This window comes from Natator depressus, chromosome 4, assembly GCF_965152275.1.
Source record: "Natator depressus isolate rNatDep1 chromosome 4, rNatDep2.hap1, whole genome shotgun sequence".
Classification (NCBI taxonomy): domain Eukaryota; kingdom Metazoa; phylum Chordata; order Testudines; family Cheloniidae; genus Natator; species Natator depressus.
The window spans coordinates 136,896,990-136,916,889 of record NC_134237.1 but is presented as its reverse complement, the minus strand read 5'-3'; the positions used below and the strand labels follow the sequence as shown (position 1 = coordinate 136,916,889).

The 19,900-nt window shown below is 43.1% G+C and overlaps 1 protein-coding gene across 2 annotated transcripts in view; it reads right to left on the bottom strand.

Moving 5' to 3' along the window:
- Positions 1-19,900, bottom strand: part of EXOC6B (exocyst complex component 6B) — a 454,956-nt gene that overhangs the window by 163,213 nt on the left and 271,843 nt on the right. For both annotated transcript variants that reach the window (XM_074951959.1, XM_074951960.1), the window contains exons 16-17: positions 12,401-12,512; positions 2,810-2,944 (exon numbers count right to left, since the gene is read on the bottom strand). In XM_074951959.1, the coding sequence (XP_074808060.1) occupies positions 2,810-2,944; positions 12,401-12,512 (247 nt within the window). The remainder of the gene's footprint in view (positions 1-2,809; positions 2,945-12,400; positions 12,513-19,900) is intronic.

Here is a 19,900-nt window from a genome sequence, read left to right as displayed (position 1 = left end):
TGTTAGGCCCTGTGATGGTGTCACCTGAATAGATATGTGGACACAGTTGGCAACGGGCTTTGTTGCAAGGATAGTAGGTTCCTGGGTGAGTGGTTCTGTTGTGTGGTGTGTGGTTGCTGGTGAGTATTTGCTTCAGGTTGGGGGGCTGTCTGTAAGCAAGGACTGGCCTGTCTCCCAAGATCTGTGAGAGTGATGGGTCGTCCTTCAGGATAGGTTGTAGATCCTTGATGATGCGTTGGAGAGGTTTGAGTTGGGGGCTGAAGGTGATGGCTAGTTGCGTTCTGTTATTTTCTTTTTTTGGGCCTGTCCTGCAGTAGGTAACTTCTGGGTACTCTTCTGGCCTTGTCAATCTGTTTCTTCACTTCAGCAGGTGGGTACTGTAGTTGTAAGAACTGCTGGAAATGGCCCACCTTGATTATGACTACAAAAGGTCCCCCCCCCCCCCCCCCCGGCTCTGCTGCTGGTAATAGCTCACCTTACCTGATCACTCTCGTTACAGTGTGTATAGTAACACCCATTGTTTCATGTTCTCTGTGTATATAAATCTCCCCACTGTATTTTCCACTGAATGCATCCGATGAAGTGAGCTGTAGCTCATGAAATCTTATGCTCAAATAAATTTGTTAGTCTCTGAGGTGCCACAAGTCCTTTTCTTTTTGTAGTCATGGTTTGTGCTTCATTAGCTTCCCATTTTTGTCCTACATGCTGTGTAGAAAATCTTCCTTTTTTCTACCAGTCTAACTGATAATGCTTCTGCATTCTCCCATTAGCAGCTCCGTTCCCTTTTCTAACGAGGTAACAATGCTATTTACTTGCAAGTCAAAGCAGGATTGTGGGCTTGATTTTGGCCTCTTAAAGTCACAGAAAAATAGTAATTTCTGAATACACCACATAGTCCTTCCAGTTATTACCTGCACCTAGCAAGAGGTTTCCATCCACAAGGAAATATTATTCTGGGACAACCATGCAGAGAAATGCATTAGCAGAACCTATGGTATTTATATTGAACATTGGTCTGGATGAGAACTGGTTAAAAGATTTTGTACAGTCTAAAATTTTAAACATTTTCAACACACATTCTCATGGTGGCCAGACCCTCCCACCCTTACTGAATATTTAAGTGCTCACTCATGCCCTGTGATTATCTGTTTACACAATTCCATTCCACTGGAATTTTGGGTTCAGATTTTCAAGGGCAAATACATGATTTAGCCACACAACTCCCATTAAAAAGAACCGGATTCTTGTGACTAAATCCCTGCAGTGGATTCTTCTGCCTAAAATGGAACCAGCGTTGAGATACCATGCTGGCACGGTAGGCACTATGTCATTATGCTGGTTCAGGGGAAGCGGATGGAGCTGTGCTGAAGGGCAAGGCCAGGAGGGGGCGAGAGAGACAGGGACTCTGCCAGACACCACTGAGACAAACAGAAGGATAAGAACAAATAAGTTTCAGGACATGCTACCTGTCTCTGGATCATGGAAAAGAGGGAACCTCATTTTTTGTCAGATCATTCATATTGATGTATATAGTTCTGTAAACATCTCAGATACCACCAAGATAGGTATGCATGCTAGTTAATCCATCTAGAGGACTGTGATCAATTGTTCTCCATGTCCACTGAAGGTAGGACAAGAAGTTATGGGCTTAATCTGAAGCAGGAGAGATTTAGGTAAAATATTGGGAAAAATTTTCTAACTACTCTAAGGATAGTTAAGAGGTTGTGGAATCCCCATCGCTGGAGGTTTTTAAGAACAGGTTGGACAAACACCTGTCAGGGATGGTCGAGGTTTATTTGGTCCTATCTCAGTGGAGGCGGCTGGACTCGATGACTTCCCAGGGTCCCTTTCAGCCTGACATTTCTATGATTTCTATTATGGTTACAGTCTTCTTATAGCCTAAAATTTACAACTATGTAAACTTATGGCAAGAGAGCCATCAAGCAAACAACTGCTCTCAAGAACAAATGCAGAAAGCTGGTATCTAAGAGAATGTTGGCTTGAAATTCAGTGGATGGTTGCGTCCATGGCTGATGTACTGTAGGAGAGCCAAACCCAGCAGCGTCCTCCAGACTGCTGCTGCTTTACTGTATAAATGAAAAAAACGGCAATGATGTTTTTCCAGCATCATGCATGTTGTGTCTTCCCTGTACTACTACCCTATTGATATTAGTTCACCATTTCACAGAGAAAGCCCAGGCCTGGGCAGCTTTGCTCTTTGGGAAAAATTCACTTACCTGTCATTTGTGTTCTCGAAAGCTTACCCATCCATGTATTTTTGGTGAAGCAGTATACTTCTACCATTTGCTTGTATGAGAGACTGTGTGCTAGGGGCACTAGGGGATGATAAAATGCCTTAGTGGTGGCAGACACTTATTGATGATTTAGTTTTGCGGCTTTAGAATGCTACAGCAAAAAGGAATTTGTGTAGGTCATATGCACTGGGAGCACAAACTGGGGAGAAACTCTACCCTACCTTTTGGAACGTTATATATGTGACTAATCTGTTAGTGACTCATTTGTTATTGTGTTCCTTGCTGCTTTGTTACTGTAGGGTTGAAGATAAACACTAAATTGCTGACAATGGGTTTTTTGTTTTTAAAGAAAGCAGTATTAAAATAATTTGAAAAACAACACATATTGAAAGGATTGCACAGACTTTATAAAATGTGTAAAAAGATTACTGTGGAAGTTTCCACACACATTTCACAGCACAAATTTATTTGTGGACCATGCACAACTCACAAATGGTATATCTACAGTCAGACATAATCCACTGAACACCCCTAGGTTACTATGGTTTTCTCACCTTGAAGGTGGTAGTGCCATAGAGTTTGGTAGTATGGACAGTCTCCGGGAGTACGTTGGTGATATTGGTTATGAATTCTTCTAGGAACTTGCAGGATTTCTCCAAATGAGTCGTATTTATAATAATCTGCACAAGCTGTGAAGGCAAGGAGATGTGTCAGGTATGGCTTGTGTTTTTAAAGTAAGGTGTATGTCGGATTAACGGATGCCAAACCAGGGTGATCTGTCATCATGCTGGACACTGCACAAACATGCTGTACGCTGCTAAAGGCTAAAAAAAGATTGTCCTGTTTTAACATATGAAATTTAAATAAAAGCTCACACTTGAGAAAGTAATTTCCCATGACTTTTGCTAATACCACAAAAGACTATAATGAATTTTATAAACTCATTGTTCATTTTATTACAGTTCAAATACCATTAAAATATAAAGGGTTACAGAAGATAACAGTTTCAGAGTAACAGCCGTGTTAGTCTGTATTCGCAAAAAGAAAAGGAGGACTTGTGGCACCTTAGAGACTAACCAATTTATTTGAGCATGAGCTTTCATGAGCTACAGCTCACTTCATCGGATCCGATGAAGTGAGCTGTAGCTCACGAAAGCTCATGCTCAAATAAATTGGTTAGTCTCTAAGGTGCCACAAGTACTCCTTTTCTTTTTGAGAAGATAACATATTTCTGGTCTAACATAGTATCTGTTAATAAACCCTAAATACCCTGTATTCTTGAGCAACAGCTCACAAAAAACCACACAATGGCATTTAGAAATGAAGCTACAGATGGTTCGATGATTAACTATCAACTGATAAAATGCCTTAGCAAAAGATCCCCTGAAGTTGATACAGCTCAAGCATTGCAAGTTTAGGGCAAACTGATCTTGCTTTTGCCTCTGATTCATTCACAGATAATTATTTAACTTTGCAAATAACTTATTTAGTTCCTTATTCACATTCACTTCTCAGACAGGAACGCTGTCTTCTTACAAATTGCCTCATATTTCAGATGCGATATAAGCAATAATGGAAAGGGTCTAAGAACTTCCCATTTATCCTTGATGTCATGCTAAAATATCTTCTGGGACATTTGTGCTATTTTGCTGGAATATTACAATTCAAAAGTGACATATTAGAGAGAAAAGGAATTGGACTTAGGACACCAGGAGAGTGTGTGTTCGCTGTAGTAATTTTAGAACATTGGTCTATAAGTATTCAAGATCATTTGCTTTCAAGCGCCAATGATTCGGAAATAGGCAAAGTCATATTTGACAGGGTGCTACTCCCTCTCTCCCTTTGCCCACAATTAGGTTATAAGAATTGATTTTTACAATTCAAATCACACAAACCTTCACACCAAGTTCCAGTAATACCAACTAGGCTGAATAGATGTGCATAAATGAGCAATTCCATTTCCTCTTGTTTATTACCCAGGCTTCTAGCACTGGTGTATAGGCAAGTAAATAACTTCATGTCCCTTGATGACTTAACTAATTTTAGAGTGGTAGCCGTGTTAGTCTGTATCAGCAAAAAGAAGGAGTACTTGTGGCACCTTAGAGACTAACAAATTTATTTGGGCATAAGCTTTCGTGGGCTAAAACCCACTTCATTGGATGCACATGCATCCAATGAAGTGGGTTTTAGCCCATGAAAGCTTATGCCCAAATAAATTTAAATAATTTTAGTCTCATCAACTTCATTTTATTCTAAGCGATTTCACATTTGTTCCCCCTTTTGATCTTCCCATTTTGTTGTTAGTTTAACACCCTCTTGATTAGCCAGCTTGCTCCCTAGAAGACTGGTTGCCCTTTTACAGAGATGGAAGAGGTCATCCAAACTGTATAAGTCATTCTCCCCACAGAAAGTGGACCAATGTTCCACAAAATCAGACCCCTCTAATTTTACACCACTTACCTAGCCAGCAGTTCACATCCAGAATCTTCTGCCTTGTGTCCTCCTTTGTTCATGGGACAGGAAGGATCTCAGAGAAGAGCTCTTGGACAGTCTTCTCCTTCAGCATCCTTCTGTCTGAGCTCTTGGAAGTCAGCTACTATCTGTGAGGTATCCTGCTACGTAGCGTCATTATTCACCATCGCCAGTGGGTCCTTGCCCATCGTCTTTAAAAGCTTACCCAATTTTAGTCACATCTCATATCTTGGCTCCTGGAAGACAGCACACCATTCCATTGTCCATCTGGGTCTTGCAGAAAACATTCTTTTCATTCTTAGTACAGAATCCCAAGCAATGATTGTCTATCTTCACTGGACAGTTGGAGATCTCCTTCTGGGCATGTCTGACTGTCTTGTGGGTTGGGCTGAGCAGCCATCCCCAGGTACCTTCCTTCTACTTTCCTTTCCATTCAGCCAGCTGGATCTTCAGAGATATTTTCTGCAGATTCCACACTGAGGACCTACTAAGGATTGGATTCCTCTAGCTATGCAGAATTCCTCCTGGTCCTCTTCCCTCTGGTAACACAATCTGCCCATCCTCATCTGCTTCCAGACATGGAGAATGCTCTCTGTGTCTCTTGCCTCGAGTGCTTATGAAGTGGCAAGCTTACTCTCTGGTTTCCACACACACTGGTTCCTTGATAGTCAATTCCTTTCTTCCTTGAATCTGTAGTGGTGAGGCTTTTCAAATCTGGTTGTCCAAATTAAACAAATGATAGCTCTTTTCTCTGTAGTTCTGTAATCCCTTGTGTCCCTGCTATGCATTTGCTTAATCCCCCTCTTTACTGCTAATGGCTGCCCCATGGTCCTTTGTCTCTTGGTGGGAGATCAAAGCACACTTGGTTTTAATCAGTGCTGCGTAAATCAACAAGAAGGGCGGGTTCATTGTCTCCAATGCAGTCCGCTTAGTATTTATATGGTATATCAAAGTGATAAGACATCTCAATTTACCAGGCTCTGTCCCACAGGCCTCCACCACGTTCCTACAAAAAACATTTCTACAACCTGACCTGGTACTTACATTAACTGTGGTTCTTTGAGATATTTTGTTGGTGTGGATCCTTCTTATGGTGCACATGCACTTCATGCATGCAAGATCGGAATCTTTAGACCAACACTATCCACTGGGGCTGTGATTGTGTCCTGCATGTCCTCGTGCCCCCTCTCCCAAGGGCCTCTAAGAAGAGTGGCCCTGACCATCTCTTTGATTCATTGCTAATTCAAAATCCCAGAGAGCTGGATAACGAAGGTGATGGGATGGAGAGCAGCTGTGAAGTCCACATGCGTTAAACACCTTGGAGACCGACAGTTACCATTATGTAAATGACCTTTCTTTTTTGAGTCTTTGTCCATGTGGATCCTACTTATGACAACTAGTTAGCTGTTCCTAGATTAACTGGACACAGGTATGAGGAGTCCTTCTACAGCTAACTAAATAAGTATTGCAGAACGGCTCTCCTGAATCTGGCATCTGGCCTAGTTGCTAAATCCAGGGCATAATGCTTGGTAAAGGCATGAACTAAGTTGTATGTGAGCCCTGCAGAACTATGATATAGGAACATTTATTAGGCATGTAGAAGAAATTGTATGGTCTCTAGCTGAGTGGGCCCTGATGCCGCCTGAGGAGAGGGGCATATCTGTTAGTTGGTAACAAATGGTGATGTACTGGGTGATCCACTTGAATAATATCCCGAAAGAAATGGCCTGACCTTTCACAGCCTTCTCCAATGCCACAAAAAAATGGGATAATTTCCTGAATGGTTTGGTCCTGTCTACCTGATAAAGAAGGGCTCTGGAAACATCTGAAGTATGGAGCTTGATTTTTCGCAGGTGTGAATGTGGTTTGGGAAAAGAGAACAGCGAAGCTGCTGGTTTGCTTTAAATGAAAATCAGACACCACTTTGGTAAGAAAGTTCTGATGAGGTCTCCGCACACCTTATCTTATGGAAAAGAGTGGAAGGGGTATCTGCTACTGATGCTTCCTCTGCAGGATGGGGCACCATTCACTTGAAGGTTTAAACTAGTGTAAATGGTGAATTCTCTGTAAATTGAAGTCTTTAAACCATGATCTGAGGACTTCAGTAACTTAGCCAGAGGTTATGGGACTATTACAGGAGTGGGTGGGTGAGGTTCTGTGAGCTGCGATGTGCAGGAGGTCAGACTAGATGATCATGATGGTTCCTTCTGGCCTGAAAGTCTATAAGATGTTTAAATCTTATAGAGGGGACAGCCATCACAAAAGTGGTTTTGAGAATTAAATGGTGTAGAGAGTACTTGGATAAGAGTTCACTGGGGAGTTCCATGAGGCCCATAAGAACTACATTAAAGTCCCAGGCAGAAGTGGACTCTCAAACCTGTGGAATTGTATCTAAGTGGACCCTGACAGAATTAATGGTGAGGCCTGATAGCTTAAGAAGATGTAGTCCAAAATCCTGGGACTAGGGTTTAAAGGGATGAGATGATGTGATGAAGCCCAGATGGGAAAACCTTTCCACTTTGAACTGTAAACTGATCTTGTCTCAAGAGGGCTTCCTGCTCTACATTAGAATTTTCTTGGACCTGTGCAGAGCAATCCCGGTCTGTAGTGTTCAGACACCAAACTTCTAACCTATCGGATGTAAAGATGTTGGGTTTGGATGGATAATTTGTCCTTGATTCTGAGAGCGTATATCTAGCAGATCGGTGAGAGCTCTCACTAGCTATGTGGACAGATACAATAGGTCTGTGAACCAATACTATCTGGACCAATAAGGGGCTTTGAGTACTACTGAGGCCATATCCTACATTTTCCTTATGACCCTGGGTATCAAGGGAATGGGAACAAAGGCACAGAGATGGTTGAGACAAAGGGGTTCGGAAGGCATCCTGGAAGAAGCCTGCGCTGGAACAGAATAATGGACATTTGCTCCTGGTGGTGGTGGACAGATAAATTATGGGGGAGCCCCATCTGTGGAATACAGGTTTGAGCATGGAGTCTTTCAGCGACTGAGTCCTCATGAATGGTTGAGATGAATGGCTGAGTACTGCCTGCTGTCGTAATACACCAAATTGTTGTTTGCTCCCAGTAGGTGAAGAGCCATGTAAGTTTTCCCATGAAGATGGCTTGATTGGTTCTTGACAGAGGGAACTGAAAGGGCACCCACTTGCCGGTTAATATAAAACACTGTAGAGGTGTTGTCTGTCAGGATCTGCACCACTATGGTTCCTTTCGGAAGCAGTAGAAATGTTCCACAGGCTAGTTCAAATCACCCAGAATTTCAGCACATGGATATGCAGGGGAGGGACTCTTTCCAGAACCATATGCTTTGAATCTAGGTGTTTTAGCTGGGCCCCCCAATCCGCTATGGAGACATCTGTAATCAGGGTCACTGCGGAAGGAGGAGGGCAGAATATTTCTTTGCAGACAATCTTGGGGCGTCGTCCAACAGTCCAGAAAAGCTAGTAGAGTAGTCCGTACCACGAGATAAGTGTGCTTATGATGTCTGGTTGATTGGAAAACAGACCTCAGGCAGCTCCTGAGAAGGCAGAGGCAAAGTCTGGCAAAAGTGCAGGATGCCACATGACCAAATAGTTTAATGTTTGCAGTGTAGGTCTCTGTGTAAGCTTGAAAGCTTGTCTCTTTCACCAACACAAGTTGGCCCAATAAAAGATACCTCATTCACCTTGTCTCTCAGAGATTCTTGCTGCTGTTGTAGAGTTTCCCCTGAGGCTGGACATTAGGGATGTGATGATCTCAAAACCTGTAGAGATGGAGATATGCCTCCAGCTTGGAATCAAGAAGAGCCCCTATACATTCTATGGACAGAAATGAGGGATGACCCAAATAGCCTGAGAGAACCTGCTTTAATATGGAAATATAACCCCTTCTGACTGCACACCCCTAGTTGTCACCTACCACCCCAAACTGGAACCCATATGGGGTATCATTAAACAATTTCAACCCACTCTCGATAGGGACCACATCCTGAAAGAAATCCCTCCTGGATCTCCTCTTCCAGCCTTCAAACAACCCCCCAAGTTCACAATCAGAAACAGGCTCCGCACAGACCAGGACACACCAACTCAAAGCAGAACCACACCCTGCCAGAACAACAGATGCAAAACCTGCAGACATATCACCACTGCTTCAATGATCAACACTCCCCACAACTCACCTTTCAAGATACATGCATTCTACACATTCCTATCACAACACATGGTGTACCTCAGCCAGTGCACAAAATGCCCTATCACCTGTTGGTGAACACTTTTCACAAAGCAAACACTCTATATCTGACCTATCAGTCCTCATCCTCAAAGGAAACCTGCACAACACCTTCAAAAGACGAGGCTGGGAGTTTAAATTTATAACTTTGCTAGACGCTAAACATCAGGGCCTGAACAGAGACACTGGATTTATGGCTTATAATAACAATCTATAACTCACTAAATTCCCCACAAGCTACCTTTTTCCCCTCTTTCCTTCCTTTCCCAACTATGACTGGAGGGATGTTAACGGGCCACTTCACCTTGAATGGCCCCTAGAAATGTTAACTACCTATGCTAAGTAATCTGTTCCACCTTATATTTAGCTGTGATACTCTGAGTAGGTTTCCCAGATCTGAAGAAGAGCTCTGTGTAAGCTCGAAAGCTTGTCTCTCTCACAAACAGAAGTTGGTCCAATAAAAGATATGACCTAACCCACCTTATCTTTGTAATACACACTCAGTCCTAAAAATGGAATATGCTGAGGAGTGTGGACAGGGCACTGGATACACCCTATGGGGATTTCTCTCTCAGAAGCCAGTTGTCCTAGAATGGGTACATGGTTATATCTTGCTGTCTCACACGGACTTCCACTACTGCCACCAAACTTTTTGTGAACTCTCTTGGGACTGCAGACAGGCTGAAAGGTATTAGTGGCGGTGTGTCCCACTGTCAACTGGAGATATTTTCTATGGACTGCATGAATTGTTATATGAAAATAAGCATCCTGAAGGTCAAGAGACACAAACCAATGCTGAGCTCCCAGAGAGGGGAGGAAGGAAGCTAGCTAGTATCGCTATTCTGACACAGTCTGTGCATGAGTTGCCTTAGGTCCAGGACACGATGCATGTGCTCAGTTGCCTTAGGTCCGGGACACGATGCATCCCTGCTTTTATTGGGGGAATATGAAAGTAGAAAGAACAGAAACCTCCCCTCTGAGCTCCTGAGGTACTATTTCTATTACTCCTATTTCAAAAAGCAAAAGGGAATGGGGATGGGTGAGGGGACAAGAACAGGAAGCAATGGTCTCAAGTTGCAGTGGGGGAGGTCTAGGTTGAATATTAGGAAACACTACTTCACTAGCAGCGTGGTGAAGCACTGGAATGGGTTACCTAGGGAGGTGGTGGAATCTGCTTCCTTAGAGGTTTTTAAGGCCTGGCTTGACAAAGCCCTGGCTGGGATGGTTTAGTTAGTGCTGGTCCTGCTTTGAGCAGGGGGTTGGACTAGATGACCTCCTGAGGTCCCTTCCAACCCTAATCTTCTATGATTCTAGGGGCAAGGGCTGGAATTATATGAAGTAGACTTTGGTAACAAACGCTAATATCCACTGGTCTGAAGTAATTCAAGCCCACCCTGAGAAAAACGGTAAAGGCAGCAATGAAAAGCAGGATAAGGAAGGTCCTCAGGTAGCACTGGTACATGGCTCTCTACATGAATGTCAAACATGCTGTCTGGAAGATGATGCAGGGGTGGGTGTTAATAGAAGAGGAGGGGGCTGACTTGTGGAAGGAACTAGAGATTTACTCTTAGAAGCTGCACTTCAGCTAAGTGCCTAAGTCACTTTTGAAAATGGCACTTGACTCCTAAGTGACCTGGGAGCTTTTGGAAATTTTACTCAATCTGTGTGTCCTCAGACACATTCTGAGAAACAGTGTAAAGGCTCTGAGATCCCCAGATGAAAAATACAATGCACTATCATTTTATTAACACCGGCCAATATTTGTCCTACATAAGAATGAGCATCAGAGTGAAGAACAGAGAAATAGTTTCGAGACAGTGCCAATGTCTTTTCCTACTTTATCCTGACTAAAATGGGGCGGCAAGAGTTACCCATTTAGACCAGAGTGGAAAAAAGGGGAAACTGGCTACTCAAACTGTACATTGATAAGTGGTATAGAGCAGGAGGGTGACGCCAGCCTTAAGATGAAAAGAGTGCCAAAGCAAAACACTGTAGGCAGGCAGCTCCTGCCAAATTAGACCTTTATTTTAAATTGGAGTCATTAAGTCTGAACTGTCGTGACCTGTAGGCATTTCCTGTGGAATCCCACTTCAGCTTCCAGAGACGCAGTGCCAAGGCAGCTGAACAAACCCTCCACCACAGCACTCTCTCAACCACATTATTTTCTTCTCCTGGCATCACCTTTCCTACGCCTCAGAGTGGAACACACACCACATGTCAAGCTCTTCTCTAAGCGGGGGGTAAGCAGTCTGAAGGGACTCCTGTGGTAAGTTAACCAGTCAGCGCTGTTCACAAAGTCACACGAATCAAATTGCTATGGTTTAAAAATATACTCACAACAGAGGATTTTTTTCCCAATGCATAGGGTAGGGCATAGCTCTACATTCCTTACTCCCAAGGACACCCTGGGGGGTAGGACAGGAGGAATATGCGCTCAAAGATCAGAGACACTCCCCTGTGCTGGAGGGCAGCAGGGCAAGGGTGAATCCCAGTTGCAAAACTGAGCGCACATACAGGGATAAACCAGTTCTGATGTGATGAAATTCCCCTAGATGCATCCGCACCTTGGATATATAATTGTTCCCAAAACACAAGAAAGGTTTTCACAGCAAAGTCAGCCACAGATTTCTTAGAGTAAATAAGCATTAGTCAGGTCTCATGTCACAATTCACATACAATTACATCAATTAAATACAGCCATATTTTATTTAATATTCCTAGGATAGCAGAACCTGGAAGGCTCACTAGGATTCATTAGCCTAGGCACAGTACAAAGACTTGTACATGTCTCAGTTAGTTTATCATCTACTCACATTAAATAGATTTAAAATTTTAGTTGACACACATTTATAGAAATGTCAGACACTAATCCCGTGTACACGAGCATAAAATCGCTGGCTCACAAACATTTTGTAACTGCCATAAACCTCATCTTTCCTACAGTTTGGGAAGTTATTTCTAAGTATCTGGAAAGAAATGCGCTCTGGGAGCAGAGACCGCCTTTTATACTCCATGTTTGTCTGGCTTTTAGCACAATGCTGCCAAATTCACTCACTGGAGTTCTGATTTGTGGCTGTAATACAAACGATAGCCATTTGTTTTACCTTATTTAAATTTTTCATTCCTATAACAAGGAATATAATAGCCAGCATACAAATGTGTTCTAGAATTATAAACATTCAAGGAATACAGGCCATCAAATGATAGACAATGACAACTGAGAAAGCAGCAGAGAAATTCCTCTCTGAGCATAAAGTGCTTACTAATTATTACAGCAATAAGCAGTAGCTCCCCATTGTTCTCCAAGAACCTAAGGTTATGATAATGGTCCCATTGCTATATTTTAAAGACGTGTCCTAGAAAGCTGAAATGGAACTACAAACTTTAGATGATGGGACACATTCTCCCGCCATGACTAGATTTGCTCTGGGAACTGAGCTCCTTACCTCTGTCAGCCCTGTGTTTCTCCTCTTAATAACATTCTGCAGACAGTTACTCAGCATTCGAGTCAGCAGCAAGTTGGTTGATTTTCGAATCATGTCGTCAACCTCGGTGGAGCTGAAAAACAGAGTTCAAAAAATAATTTGCGCAATTCTTTGAAGCAGGAGAAAAATCCAAGGCCGCCAGCGCCACAGCATCTGAGCACCTCACAATCTTTACCCTAACAACACTCCCTGTGAGATAGAGAAGTGCTATCACCATTGTACAGGAGAGACAGATACAGATTAAGAGACTTGTCCAGTGTCACATCAGGAGTCTGTGGAAGAGCAGGGAATTTAACTCAAGTCTCCTGAATCCCAGGCTAACACCCTCTTGCCTGGACCGACCATCCTCTCACTTCAGCACCTGATTGGCAAGGGTGCTGATTACCCCCAGCTCCCATTTCAAATGGGAACTGTGGGTAGTTAGCACTGCTTGGTACCCATGTCCACCCCTACAATAGTGCCATGTGTGTCTATATTTATTTATTTTAAACTATAGGTATTACGTTTTGTGAAGCTTCTTAATATCTGGATAAGTATTAATATAAATAAAAACAGATTTTTCCCCAATGCTTTCTACTATGCTTGTTTTTCGTGCAATTCATGTCATACAAGTGACAACATGCCAGCACAGTGCATTTCCACAGGTGGTTAGGAGAATGTCCCTAGAACTGGTTCTCCTATTGGGGTCAATGCTTCCTTCCCACACCCAAGTAAAGCAGGGTAGAGTAAACCTACTGAGAAAGCTACAGGCAGAAGGGAGACCGTGGCTAAGCAGAAATGCTTCCCCCTGCCCAAGGCTGCGATCTGAGGAGAAGCTGTGGAGAGCTAACATTGCTGGAGGCAATATCAACGCTCCTCTGTGTACTCTGCAGAGCCTGGAAGCATAGCAGGTGACAGCAATTCACAGAACAGTGATCATACCATGGTGAGAAACGGAGGAGTCCAGGACTGTGGGGGGCTAGAGTCCCTCTACCCAGCTGCCCACCCTCAGCAGAGCTGGTTGCTCAGATCCCCAACAATCCCCATCCTCCACTGTCTTCTTGAGCCCTGTCAGTTCCATAGACAGAGGGGCAATCAGGGAACATGTCCTGACTCCATTGCTCCAACAGAGCTGCAGAAACCTTTCCATTTCTTTAACCCTCTCATTAGAGAGACATCCAGCCTCCATACTGCAGCAGCCCTTTCAATTGCAGCGCATACAGTTCTCCATTATTCCCAGTATCAGCATTTTACCTAAACTTGCACCAAAGCGATTGATGCTAGGTCTGTGCTGGGCAGAAGTACATTTGCTTCTAAAACGACGGACTTTGTAATGGGTCAAGAAACAGAGCGATAGGGCTCGACTTTCAAAGCTGGCCATGTACAAACCCCACACACAGAGTTGGGTGTGCCTCAACTTACATGTACTAATATCTGATATGCTTGTGCAAGTCAGGTCTTTTCACAAATGGAAATCTGATCTGCAAGCATACCAGGGTATATATGTAACTCACTGGCAAAGTGTGTGGTGCACCCAACCGCAGTGGCTGGCCCACTAGAAGAGAACAGCCTGTTACTGCTAACTGGCTGTTCTCTATCCTTTAGTTCAAGTGATAGAGGTCTTTGGTGCTGAAGGTCCCCTTTTCAAACCTTGCTGATTATCGATGATGGGATTGGGGGCGTCATTATACACACAAAATGCTTACTTTGAAAAATCTGACCCATATATTTTTGCTGAACCAGACCCACTTACAAATTAATACAACTCCATTATAACACATAACATTGATAAAGCCCATTCACTTTAATGGTGTCTGTACGCTTTGGGCTTTATTTTTAAGTGGGTGTTTTCAATATACCAGAGGGATATGAAGGCTATTAAAGAATATCCCCACTTTGCAGGTCACTTTAACTGCTGCTGGGAAGCTCCCCTCCCAAGAAGTCCTGTTCTCCCTCCCCTCACACTCCAGTTAGGTGTAATCTTTTCTTTTTGAAGTAGGTTTTGGAAAGTGACTGAAATGTTGGCTCCTTTGATCTATCATCGGCATCACATTAGGCCTGAAACAACATGGCCTTTATCTCCGAGAGCAGGATGACAGGCGGCTGCTGGTGAAGAAAATCTCAAACTGGAAGGTTCAGAAACATTAATAACTTTAGGGCTCCTGGTAAATCAACCCTGTGACCTTTGGCTCCTTACCCTATTTTACCTGACAAATGGAGAGATTACAGAGCAGAAAATGACATGGTAAACAAAAGAAAGCCTTCAAGTTATCTCCATCCACTTGTGTGCTAGGTAGCCTTGCTCTGTACTCTGCTATCGAGCATGTCAGCTCACTGAAGCCTGTGCTGGCAGTAGAAGCTGATGGGCCCAGCAGGCCTCCTCCCATCCCAGAACTCCCAATCCAAATGATGTAATTTTTGTGCACAGCTGCTCTTATTTCAGTGAGATAAAGGAGACTCTGTTCTTATTTATCTTCCCCAAGAAGGAAAGAAAGCTAGCATAAGTATCTTTGCTCACAAAAGCCACTCTCCAATACCTGTACCCACCAACACACTGCCTTGTCACTGCAGGCTGACCACCTCTGCACCGGTAACCATTTTATCTCTTCTGGTTAATGCCAATCAGGATCTGCGCTTTTGGGCACTGATCCTGCCAGGTGCTGAGCACCTTTATCTGCTACTGACTTCTACGGGAGCACTGAACAGTCAGTACCTTACAGGAATTGACTCTTGATGACAGTTGCTAAGTTCCATTTTAAACTAAACACTACTAGCTGAAGCCTCAACGTGTGTCCCTGCCTGGCACACTTGCTCTGATTCCTCAACTCCTTCTAGCTTTATTTGATTTTTATTATGTTGTACTTTGGGTTTGTTAGTGACGGGACAGAACCAAAACCCTAGGTACATTTGGATCTGGACACCAACTTCTTGTTTCAGGTCCATCTCTATCTCTGGTTCTTTGTAGTATGCTTGGATCCTCTGTCACAGATGTACATTTTATTTTATGTAGTGTTCCCCATCTCCTCCCATCCAAAGCTACTTGTGGTTCTGTACACCACACAATATAAAGATTAAATATAACTATCGTAATATGAGCCACCCCAGGGAAAATTCACAAATGGTAAAAGCAGAGGGGTTAAATAAAGCCACTACATTACACAATACAAAGTTAACTGTTGGTACAGAGGATCACCAGCTTTCTTTATCATGATGTCCCATGTTAATAAGAACATAAGAATGGCCATACTGGGTCAGATCAAAGGTCCATTTAGCCCAGTATCCTGTCTTCTGACAGTGGCCAATGCCAGATGCTCCAGAGGGAATGACCAGAACAGGTAATCATCAAGTGATCCATCCCCTGTCATCCTTTCCCAGCTTCTGGCAAACAGAGGCTAGGGACACCATCCCTGCCCATCCTGTTACCACAGAATCATAGAATATCAGGGTTGGAAGGGACCTCAGGAGGTCATCTAGTCCAACCCCCTGCTCAAAGCAGGACCAATCCCCAATTTTTGCCCCAAATCCCTAAATGGCTCCCTCAAGGATTGAACTCACAACTCTGGGTTTAGCAGGCCAATGCTCAAACCACCGAGCTATCCCTCCCCCTAAAACTTTCCTGGCAGCGGTGGGATGCACAGCTGGTGTTCAGTGTCAGAGCAGACCAGAGGGGACACTACGCATGGAGAAGGGCTTGCAGAGATTGGGGGAGAGAGGTGAAAAACCACATTCAGAAGGATTGAAAAACTGGTCAACAATCTACATAAGTCTGCAGCAATGTTTTGACCATGAGCCCTTTGTCCCTCTGGTGAATTACACAAAGTAATCATGAAATCTGCCTCTTAGTTTTTAGGTTTTGTAGGTGTGACAGGCTCTTTACACACTGATAAGAGAAAAAAGAACGAGAAGTACTTGTGGCACCTTAGAGACTAACAAATTTATTTGGGCATAAGCTTTCGTGGGCTAAAATCCACTTCATCAGATGCATGCAGTGGAAAATACAGTAGATAGACAGACAGACAGACACACACAGAGAACATGAAAAAATGGGGGTTGCCATACCAACTCTAACGACACTAATCAATTAAGGTGGGCTATTATCAGCAGGAGAAAAAAACTTTTGTAGTGATAATCAGGATGGCCCATTTCGAACAGTTGACAAGAAGGTGAGAGTAACAGTAGGAGAAAAATTAGCATGGAGAAATAGTTTTTAGTTTGTGTAATGACTCATCCACTCCCAGTCTTTATTCAAGCCTAATTTAATGGTGTCCAGTTTGCAAATTAATTCCAGTTCTGCAGTAGAGAGTACAGCATATAGCTTGAAGGGCTGAGGGTGACACAAAAACCATCTCATTTCGATTGCTGAAGTTAGGCAGCTTCTTGTTGGTTCCAGCATTAATTTATCCTATTTTTTAATCACTGAATGCAAGTTGAGGGTAGTGGTGGGTGGCAAGCTGGTAGAAATGAGATTTTAGAGAGGGCTTCTTGCCCGTGAGCTCCCATTAGAGTCACCTGGCTGAATCCCTGCAAACAAGGGGCCATGTTATGACTAGACATGAGCTGCTCAACTTGCATGCAAGCAGGAGAGCGAACTTCCCACACCTCTGTTCTTGTTGCTTTCCACAGCAGATGTCTTCTGGAAACCTGCATGGAGGCCATTCTGTAGGCTTGTGATTAGTGGAAACTGTATTGATATGAGAATATTTTGCCAGAGTAAATACTGTAAAGAATTTGGATGACAGGGTCGGTTTTCTGTTTACTTTGAACACAGCCTGTTTTGCTGTTTTAGGAGTTCTAGCTAGAGAAGGTGAGGATGGGGAAAAGCCCTTTTTAAAATTAATTACACCCACTTTTATTATTTAAACAACTTAGCCAACATGTAGGTTGTGCACTATACAAAAGTTCATTATTTAGTTAAAATATGGCCCTGTCATCAGGATTTAGGGGTCCAGCAATTTGGGTATCATCTCTACGCGTATATGTCCCAAAAGGATTTCGATAAATTGGAGAAGATTCAGAGAAAAGGAATGAGAATGATTAAAGGATTCGATAACACACCTTATAGTGATAAGCTAAACAGATTGATATCCTTAAGTGTAACAAAGAGAAGGTTAAGGGGCAACCTGACCATAGTCTGTAAGTACCTACACGGGGAACTAATATTTGATAATGGCCTTTTCAATCTAACAAAGGTTTAACAAGATCCAGTGGTTGTAAGTTGAAGCTAGACAAATGGAGACTGGAAATAAGGCACAATTTTTTAACAGTGAAGATAATTAATCAATGGAACAATTTACCAAGGGTCATGGCGCATTTTCCAACACTGGCAATTTTTAAATCAAGACTGGATGTTTTTTATAAAAATATGCTCTGTTCAAAAAATATTTTGGGGAAGTTCTCTGGCCTGTTGTTATGCAGGAGGTCAGACTAGACAATCACAATGGTCCCTCCTGGCCTTGGGATCGTTGAAACTATGATCCTAGCAGCACATTCACAATGCTTTGGCAAGGATGATACTTTCTGCAAGAGGGTCATTACACCACTTTCCTCGAGCTAACTGGAATAGGACAAAATGCTTTGAAAATGGATGGTTTAATATCATCACTAACTTCACCCTTAAAGCCAGCAATGACATTTCAACAAAAGCCTTTAGTACATAAACAACTAATTCTTAATACCAATGTTTAGCACGTACACAGTGCTTTACATCTTCAAAGCATTTCAAAACTAACCGTTCTTTCTTTTTCAGTCCCCTAATATTATGCTGTCTGGCTCCAGTTCCTCCTTTGATGCATGAATTCATCAATTTGTGACACAAATAAGGTAAGCGATGGGCTGTTAGTATGGAATATGGTACAATTTCGAAACTCTAACTGTCATTTAGATAGTTGGCAACATTGCCTGTTCGAATACTTCAGTTTTAGTTATATTTTGGTTAAGGTTGCTGGAAGACCTTTGGGTTTTGAGCCCCACAGAAATAAGAGTCTATTATTAGTAATAACACTATTAAAATATTCCACATGCTATACAAGATCCATTTACATGACTCCCTTGTGGGTAGACTCCAAATTCAAGTAGGGTTTCTATTCTATTCAGGCTCTTACACTGCACCGACCACCGTGGCATCTCAAAGTGGCTCAGTTGCAGAATGGCATCTGGAGGCATCACACACACCCCGTTCATTTTTAGGCTGGGTAAGTGCTAAGTGACCCTGGCTAATAGGGACATTCAGCATATTTTCCTTTTAGTTCTGAGCGATTGCAGTGCTGGTAACCCTGGAGGCCTCTGTTTATTCCCAGAGCGGGTAAATCCAGGCACAGGCAGTAAGCAGAAAGGCGGCAGTACAGGATTTTCCATACTACCCCACCAATAGGACTCCCTCCTGACCAGCCATGCCCAGCCCTACTTATCTGGGAATGAGACAAGTGTGCGAGTCACCTGGAATACAAAATTTGCCCTGTTTTTCCTTATAGCTAAACTCCTCTGGGGAAGGCCTCCGTATTTGTAATATTTATATATTTGTGTTCTTGTTTTTTTAAAGTTTGGTCTCAGCTGAGTTCCAGCTACAGAGCATCTTAGGCTTTTATATTAGTGCCCAACATGGTGGTATTTGCTCTTTTTCTCCCTTTTCCGACAGTGCGATGTGTTCACGTATTAAAAGTGTACTTGGAAACAGACTTATAGACCGAAATGATACGGACTCCTCGGCTAGATGCAATGCTATGGGGGGAGGGATAGCTCAGTGGTTTGAGCATTGGCCTGCTAAACCCAGGGTTGTGAGTTCAATCCTTGAGGGAGCCATTTAGGGATTTGGGGCAAAAATTGGGGATTGGTCCTGCTTTGAGCAGGGGGTTGGGCTAGATGACCTCCTGAGGGCCCTTCCAACCCTGATATTCTATGATTCTATGAAAATGGATTATTTCTTGTATTGTTCTCCATATTGGTCAGATCTTACAAGCACTTAAGCACATGAGTAACATTGATTTCAGTGGGGCTATACATGTGAGTAAAGTTACCCTGCTGCTTAAGAACGGGATTTTCAAAAGAGACTAGGGGCTTGTTGTCACTACCCTGCTAAATTGGTACCGCTGACGCAGTAGTGCTGATTTAGCATGTCTGGTGAAGACGCATTAAATCGAGGGGAGAGCGTTCTCCTGTTGATGTAATTATTCCACCTCAATGAGAGGCGGAAGCTATACATAGCACAGTGTAGATGCCAATTTAAGTCGATGTAAGTTATATCACTCAGGGAGGTGGGTTTTTCACACCCGAGTGACATAACTTACATCGACTTAGGCAGCAGTGTAGACAAGCACTGCATGATTTAGAAGCTCAAGCCCCATAACGTCAATGTGATTTGTGCTCCTAAGCCACTTGGGCACTTTAAAAATTGCCCCCTACATGTCTGCACAGATTGGGCCCTATGTTTGTAAAATCGAAGTCCTGTTAGATAACAGGTTGACATATTTAAAGGTTTCCACCTGT